We start from the raw sequence: 8,436 nt of genomic DNA, 5'->3' as shown, positions 1-8,436 counted from the left end.
TTTGACCCCCATTGGTGCCAAATGAAACAGATGAGCGCATTTAGAGAGGCTCACACCCCCAGATACGCGCTCTAAACCTCCAGAGATCTCACCCAGGGAAACGTTTTGTTGTAAACAAATTTAAAACTACAAAAATAAAATATAGAATGCCTTTACGTACATACACAAAATTAAATAACAGCATTAATTTTGAAAAAAAAAAAAAAACAATATTGCACCAAACACAAAAAATGGTTTGTTTATAAGTGTGCTGAAAAAAAAACAAAAAAAAAAAAACAAGAAAAAAAAACAAAAAAACAAGTGTAACACCAAACAACGGGCTGCTTGGCTGCAGGGGTTAGAGTGAGGTCAAGTGACGCTGGTACTGCCGTTACCACCGACAAAACAACAAGTAACCTGAAATAAGGGAGAGGGAACAATACTGACGGGAACATAATACTGAAACCATCAAAGAAGAAAGCTGCGCAGAAACGGAAAAAAAGGAGGAAGATGTAGATCTAAAGGGATGCTACTGCAGTAGATGAAAGACGCCGCCGTAGTGAAAGCAGCTGGTCTCTCATCCTGTTCCTGCCCGCGCGCCCGTCTGTTCGTCCTCCTCCAGGATGAGTGAAAACTTGAGTTTTGCAGCCGGAAAAAGAGACGGAGAAAAAAAAGGAGGAGCAGTGGTTTCTATCTGCTGAGGCTGACTGGCAGGCTGTCCCTCTTCCTGCGCCGTGTCCAGGAGTTGCGGTGGTACTGTGTGTGGGTGTGTCCGCGGTTGGCCGGAGCCGCGCCGTTCACCGGCGCTGGGTTGTGGAAGCCCTTCCCGTTGAACTTTGTTCCGCTCTGAGGAGGAATTCAGAGGAAACACAAAGAGGAAAATAAGGATTTCAATCATCTGTCGAAGCATATTGAGACCGGTAATTCTAACCAAACTTGATCTTTTTACCTTCATCTACCTCCTTATTTGAGTTAAAGAATTAGAAAACAACATGCGCAAACATCACAGATCCACCGCTATCAGATCAAATATTACTGAAAAGATTCATTTATTTCAGTATTCAAATCAAAGGAAACATTTACAAAGTTAAATGCAAAATATCTATAAAAAGGATTTCTGATCAGTGAAGTGTTTTACTGTGTCTAATATCAGGAGGAAGTCTGTTGGCTGGAGAGTGATGGCACTGATACAGAGGCTGGTTTGTCAGAATGTTGGATCCAAGCTGTGATTCTCCTGCAGGACTTTTCTAAAACCACCAACACATGCGGTGATAACCGGGTCATTACTGCTCTCCACTAACTTCTGGGCGCCATCAAACCCGATAACGTAGACAAGCTAAAGGGCGTGATCACAGCAACCTGGATTTCCTTAACACTACAGTCCAGCCGCAGGCTGAAGGCCTCCATGCTACGCTGTACTTAGCGTTAATCCATGCAGAAGGAAGACCAGTCAAGCATGGAGCACATCTGCTGTACACTGGCTTGGCAAGTTCCCACTAAACTGACAGCTTTGTAAAACTAAACAAAAACAAACAAACCTGGATTTCATTAGCTGTGAGCTATGATCATAGAAACCAAAAGAAATAAACACTTAAAATCATTGTGTAATACAAATCTGAATGTAAATCAGCTGCATGGATGCAGTTTACAAACAATAAATGTGCCACAGGGGGGCAGCAACACAGGATTCACACCCTTTTCTGAATAAGAAGGCCTAAAATACATGTTAAAAGGTTCCAGAAAGGAATTTCAGGGGAACATTTTCAAGGTGCTTCCATTAAACCCTATTAAGACACACTTTGGATGTTTATAAATCCATTAAACAAATCCAAAGCAGCAAAAATCTACAAACAGGAAACATTTTAAAGTATGTCTAATTTGATCCGGCCAAACAGAGTGAGTCAAGGTAATGGCAATTATTCTAACAAGCTTAAAACAAACCTATATAAAAACTGTACAACCGTTGATCTAATAAAAGCATCTAGCATTCAAAGAGAAAATTAAAACTCTATCCCCTGCTTTTATGTCTTTAGCAGGACATAACAGAATACCATGGAAAAACAGCTTGGATCGACAACAGGTATGTAAACAAGTAATCGACTCATAATTAAATTGTTAATTGTTTATTAGATAAAAATACACTTAGAAGGAATGCTGTTGCATTGCTGCAAAACAAACTGATCAAGAGTTTAATCTGATTTATTTATACCTTTTAAAGGCAACAAGAATGCAATTCTGTTTTTAAATATAAATTCCTGAAAAAAAAACCTACATTTTCTTCTAAATAGTGGTCATTTAGCCATGCTGCACGGCAGAGCAGCATCGACTTCTGTGCTGAGCTCGGATGACGAGGACATAATGAAGGAAAAGTGGAGGGCAATATATGCAAAACGTTTGTAAGAAGGAAGAGAAAGGCTAGAGATTAACACTGTAGATGCAGAAGGCTTTTATAAATTAATTAACTTTATGTAGCCAAGTTTGAACGTTCGTCTAAGAGCAACTAAAACCAGTCTCTGCCAGCCGCTGTCTGACAGTATAGTCAGAGCGACATACCCCGTCTTTAAGTTCGTTTTAAATCTCATTTAATAAGTGTTTCACATGTATTATTATTTTTTTTTATTATTTAGTAACCTAAAACATACCTGTATTGTTTAATCTTATAAATAATAACTACTTTATTAACACGTTTTGTTTTCCGTCAGTATTTAAAACAGCTGGCACAATAAATGGCTCAAATATTATGTTCCATTTTTTATTCACAATGTTAAAAATATTTAGCCCTTTATGTTATGTAAAGATTCTTTTAATAAAGGAGAAAAGTATTTGTTTTTTATCCATTATCAGCTAATTATCAATCATTTGTTAGTAAATCAAAAAGATGAATCAGCTTTATATTGATTGTTTAAACGCCATCCTTAATGGACTATATACTAACCTTAAAAAGGAGAGGTGGAATATCTTTGTTTTGCTAAACAGGTTCTGGACATTTTTTTTTTTTTCATTACGGTATCACTGAGGATGGTTTATTTGATCATAAAGCCAACAGGGAAAACCTCCAGTCCATGTGTGAATTTGTTTTAGGCAGAGGACACATTTCCTAGAATATCCAGACTAGAGGGAAGAGGCGCCAAGTAAAGCTTTGCATCTGCTGCAAAGATGGGGCATGCGTCTTTAGAATGGTAGGAAACCAGAAATCTGGACACTGATTTTTACAGCCCCTACTATAAGAAGTGAACTTAAAGAAGAATGGGTTTTAAATAAGTGTATTTGCACTTGATTGGTAGCCTCGTGAGACCATCCTGATCTCGCGAGCTTTCAAGATTTCACTCGCTGATCAGTCTGGAGACTCTCCGTGAAAGAAAATTTGGAGCAGTTCACCAAACGAACGTCCAATCAGCGTTGGCTTTGAGGCGGGTTGAGGTGTGACGCAACGAGAAGCGCGACAGTTCAGTCTAAAGAACATGGCGGCTTCAGCCGATGAAACTAGCGTTAGCGTGGCTATCGAGCAAGTTTTATCGGAATTACAGAGTATTTCTTCACTGAAAGAAGAGCAAAACACTGCTCTGGAGGCTTTTCTCAGAGGAAAAGATGTTTTTGCTCTTCTCCCGACTGGTTTCGGCAAGAATTTGATCTATCAATTGGCTCCTCTTCGTCGTCGCTCTGTTAGTACGTCATATGCTTCGATGATCTGATTGGTTTATTTTGCCCGTCTATCACCAACATAGGCCAATCAGCTAACCAGTATTTTCGCCCCTTCCCAAAATTACTTCAACGGAAGGTTTCCAGATGGATATGCGGAGCAAATCCATCTGGCGGAGTCAGGTTACTTGACTGGTGTAGGTCAGTAAAATGAACTGCCAATGGAATAACATTTTTTACACTTTAAATAAGGAAAAACATTGCCATCATATTTCAATATGTATGTATACAATTATGTTATATTTAGGATAAATTACCCATTCCATTGGTAGATCATTTTATTTATATACTCAGATGAAGAGCAAATGAGCTCATTTCAATAAATCCCTTATTTTTAGATCAATTACATCTACAGGCAAATCTTACACCCCTTTCCTACTGACCGAAAAAAAATACATTTGAACACTGAAACAACCCGCTTTTAGGCCCCGTCCACACGAAGTCAAACCCTGGCCTAAACGCACAAATTTTTCACCAAACCAGCCTCTCATCCATACGAAGCCGGCGTTTCGGGGGTCTGTAAACGATCTTTTTTTTATTAAGCCTTCAGAGTGGGAAGATTTTGAAACGCCGTTTTCGCGTTTCCATCTTTAAGCTCTAACCGCATTTTTTTCTTACACGCATGCGTCATAGCGTCGACTCTAAACTAGCATGCGCGAAACAGTATCACAACAACAATGGCGCCGTACTGTGTTGAATGGTTGCTGCTCATGCTACTCACCCTGCTGTCGGGTTTACAACAGAATCTTCTTCTTCTGGAATATCTCCAGGAAGAACAGAGCAATATCGACGACATAGTTCAGCACCTGAATTTGACTTAACCACGAAAATGGACCCGCAGGGCAACCATGTATAAATATTAGTGCGCATGCCCAACATTTCGTCGCCTATTTTTGCTTTGGCACCACAGCGCCACTTACAGGCCTGGCATACATTTTGCAGCGTTTTCATGCATTCGTGTGGACGCTCACATTTATTTTACGTCTCGGTCTTTACGACAAACGTTCTGGAAAATATTAGTGTTTCGTGTTCGTTTTGACTTCGTGTGGACGGGGCCTTAGTGGCAGTGGAACCGACTCACTGACCCGCGTCGACCTAGGTCGATCTAGGCTACTTGGCAAGCGGCTCAGTTTAAAATCACCTTGAGACAGCTCCGGTTTCAATCAGAATACATGGGGAACATCAATCCCGGGTTGGCCCTCTAATTTATGTGATAACATTGAGGGCATGGTACGAACATCTCAACATCACGTCAGTTGCATCTGATCTAACGTGCCAAAAAAACTGCTAACAATTGATAAACATGATCAGAGAGATTAGGACGACAAGATAACCTTATATTGAAGCATACCATCTACGCCCTGGCTCCCTTCCATGTCTCTCTCCATTGTTTACTTTCCTGATTTCAGTCGCACTGATGAAATCATCAACGTTAACCCAGCGTAATTATGTCAGACAAGCAGCGATGGGGGGGATAGAGGACATGCAGCTTTCCAGCGGGGTTTGACCCAGCTTTATTTGCTAGTGGGAAGGGAGGCAAATGCTGATTGTTAGCAGGTCGACCCGTGCTTGAAAAACCCGCATTAACCCTGTAATTTCAGTGGGAAAGTGGCTATAGACTTATATATAGAGTGGTAGAGGTGCTCATCTTGCCTCCTTTGTCACCATTACTGCTGAAAAGGAGAAGCTTTGTGTGCTGTGTGGCTTTAAGGAAGATTTAAGTGCCTGGAGCTAATAAAGGACGACTGACTTATTGAGTAAGAAGAGACGGAACAAGGTTACCCTTGGTATGTGGGTGTTTGGAGCATCCGGCGCCTACCTTGTGCGTGTGGCTGGAGTGGGGGCTGAGCGGAGGCTGGGGGCTGGAAGGGGCAGGGGTATGAGCATGGGCTGGGGGGGGCATGTGGTAGAAGGGGGGGAGCCCAGTGTCCATACACACCTGTCTGCCAGGCATGGAGTGCAATGCTAGACTGCTGGGCAGCGAGACGTGAGCCTAGAGAGGAAAGAAGAAAACTCTATAAAGCCTGGATTCCACTTTATACTATGAGGGATTTTTTTCTGATTTATTCCAACAAACTGTGATGGTATTTTTGTGGTAAAATGTTTTTGTTTTAGGCCTGCAGTCATGACGGCGCCTACCTGTGACACTGGAGGAAGGAGCAGATGGTGTCCTCCCATGCCGTGCTTTCCGGTGCCCAAGTGAATGCCCGGCTGCAAGGCGAGGCCGAGGGCCGGGAACGAGGCATATGCTGACAGGGTCGGTGGAGGGAGGGAGTACGGCAGTGCTGAATCAGAGTCCTGGCGAGTCAGCAAAAACGTTTTAAAACGTGATGAGTGACAAGAGAAACAACCTGAACGACACTTTGATGCAATGTTATTCAAATGTCGGTCTTACGTTGTCGGATCCAGACAGCGAGGAAACCGACGAGGCTGATGAGTGCTGTTTGGGGCTGGAGATCGACATGGGAGAGTCGGCGCTGTGAGGCGACGCCGAGTCCCTCTGCTGCTCCTCCGAAGCGACAACGCTGCCGCCCAGGACGCACGACTCCTGCTCTGAAACCGGCTCCTTAGGAGAGGCAGCTACAGAAGAAGGAGGAGCGGTTAAGGACAGATTGAGACTAAGCTGCAAACCAAACATAAAATAAAAAAAACCTACCTCTGTTCTCCACTTGCGGTGAATCCCTGCCTCCCCACTTATTGATAATCCACTCCCTGTATTCAATGACTTCTTGGGTTAATCTAATTATCCTCCCGAGCGTGCTGTGGATCAAACGGAAATTTTACAATAAGCACCTCGGTGATACATGAAAATCAAACACTTTTAAAAGTCGCAAATAAGCCGAATTCCCACCTTTCACAGTATTTGTTGGGATACGACTTGGCAAGCGGCGTCACGGCGTGACTTAGAACAGTGTAGGCGTAGTCAAACACCTGCTTGACATGCATGGCACCATAAGAGCCCCTCCCCACATCATTGCCTACATGGTGGGAAAGAAAACATTAAAGGACATAAATACGGTCGTAATTTACTGATGTTCTGTTGATATAAACCATGAAACCAAACGATACGATTATGAAATCAAATTTCTGTCCTAAGAAAAGTAGTAGATAAAAAGTCTCTTCTTCCAAATGGATCCAAAAAGCTGTTTCTCTTTTAAGTAACATTTCTTTTCCAGGCATCAGACAAGAGAGGAATAGTTCCAACCCTTTCAGAGAAATTCAAACCAGATAACATCAGAATGGAAAACAGAAAACAGAGCAGGCCGGCATGATGGCAGCGCAACAGCAAAACCAAAAAGAATACAAATCTATAAATCTTTGGTGTTTCTTTAAAAGCAGCCTGCAGGATAATGGAAAAAAAACACACCAATTCATTTTTTCCTCCAGTTTACATAATAAAAAGTAGAGTTCTGCCAAAGCTACAAGCTTTTAACACTAATTTAACGACAACCGGATTCCTCTTGGTTGTGATGGACCCACCTGGAATCAGTGGGTCCTCTATGCAGAGCATAGACGGCGTGTATCCATTTGTCATGGTCTTCATTACTTCCTCTTTGGCGACGTACGCACCCCCGTTCGTGATGCGGATCCCCGTTTTCAAGTAGTTGAAATTGCGGCCGTAGAGCTCGAAGAACTCGATCAGCAGCACGCCCAGGTTCGGGTTGGGGTCTCTGGCATCGATGCGTGGATGAAGCTGAGGAGGAGGCAGAGGGAGGAGACTTTTAGCCAATATTTCTAAATGGACACCACTAATAATCAGACGCTGAAGAAACACTGCCCCCTTTTGTTCTCTTTAATATGCGACAATACCTGCAGGAAACTGATGACCATAAGGATGAGGCTGTAGGAGCTGATGCCCCCAGTGAAGACTTCATTCAGGTCCCTTTGCAGCAGGAACTGCTTCAGCACAAAGATCAGGTAAGGCAGCACGGGATACTTCTGGAAGAGACGGCAGAAACAGGGCGACGGTGAGAAAGGCTTAAATCTGCACGGCGGAGGATTAAGTTAGAGGAAGGAAGAACAAGGCTGCTCCAGCTGGATTAAAACAATAACATTTCAAACATTCTTGAAACTCTAAGAGGAAAAAATAAAGAACTATTACTGCTCTGGATTTAAATAAACGGTTTAAAATATTTTCATAAGATTCTGCTTCTTTTTGCTTTAGTGTCACAAAGCGTGCTGCTCCACGTTGTGACAATAATTAAATAACTCTAGTGTTTTAGATCAACGCCATCAGGAAGTTTAAGTTCAACATCCTCATGTGAGCCCAACAACAAATCATGAACATAAAAAGCTTTTGGAAGCAATGTCCTTTGTTCGTTACGCAGTATGAAAAGGTTTAACTTCTGTTGCTTCGTTTAATTAGATGCCAGAGATCAGCACGAAACAGGAAGGCTGCACACTGCCAGTCAGCAGGCTGATATATGATTGGTCGAATTTAGGTATACAAGCTGACGTATAACAGGGTTCCTACAGCATAAGGCAAGTTAAATTCAAGACTTTTTAAGACTTTTTAATGCCACTTGAAATAAAAATTGAAGACCAAATTTAAAACCCCGCTTGCGACAACTTAACCCAAAGGTTTATTTTAGCATAAACCACTGCACTAATGTTTCAAATTTTAAAAACGTTCCATACAGGAAGAAAGCTAAAAACACACAAATGACAGATATATTTCAACAATTATTTAACTGTATTCACAAACTTTGTTTTAGCAGGGATCAAAACAAATCAGTTTTAAAGCCACAGCATAACCAG

The 8,436-nt window shown here is 42.0% G+C and overlaps 1 protein-coding gene across 2 annotated transcripts in view; it reads right to left on the bottom strand.

The window, feature by feature from the left end:
- Positions 1-286: 286 nt before the first annotated feature.
- The window catches only part of papd7 (PAP associated domain containing 7), an 18,905-nt gene continuing 10,755 nt past the window's right edge, over positions 287-8,436 (bottom strand). The window contains exons 6-13 of one of the 2 annotated variants that reach the window (XM_015385988.1): positions 7,489-7,617; positions 7,159-7,372; positions 6,530-6,656; positions 6,335-6,438; positions 6,074-6,258; positions 5,818-5,976; positions 5,618-5,671; positions 287-825 (exon numbers count right to left, since the gene is read on the bottom strand). In XM_015385988.1, the coding sequence (XP_015241474.1) occupies positions 670-825; positions 5,618-5,671; positions 5,818-5,976; positions 6,074-6,258; positions 6,335-6,438; positions 6,530-6,656; positions 7,159-7,372; positions 7,489-7,617 (1,128 nt within the window). In that variant the 3' untranslated portion in view covers positions 287-669. Of the gene's footprint in view, positions 826-5,497; positions 5,672-5,817; positions 5,977-6,073; positions 6,259-6,334; positions 6,439-6,529; positions 6,657-7,158; positions 7,373-7,488; positions 7,618-8,436 lie in introns of both variants that reach the window. The other variant, XM_015385987.1, reaches the window with a different exon arrangement.

This window comes from Cyprinodon variegatus, unplaced genomic scaffold (assembly GCF_000732505.1).
Source record: "Cyprinodon variegatus isolate N-32 unplaced genomic scaffold, C_variegatus-1.0 Scaffold354, whole genome shotgun sequence".
NCBI classification, from domain to species: domain Eukaryota; kingdom Metazoa; phylum Chordata; class Actinopteri; order Cyprinodontiformes; family Cyprinodontidae; genus Cyprinodon; species Cyprinodon variegatus.
The sequence above is the reverse complement of the archived record's forward strand: the minus strand, read 5'-3'. Positions and strand labels throughout refer to the sequence as shown.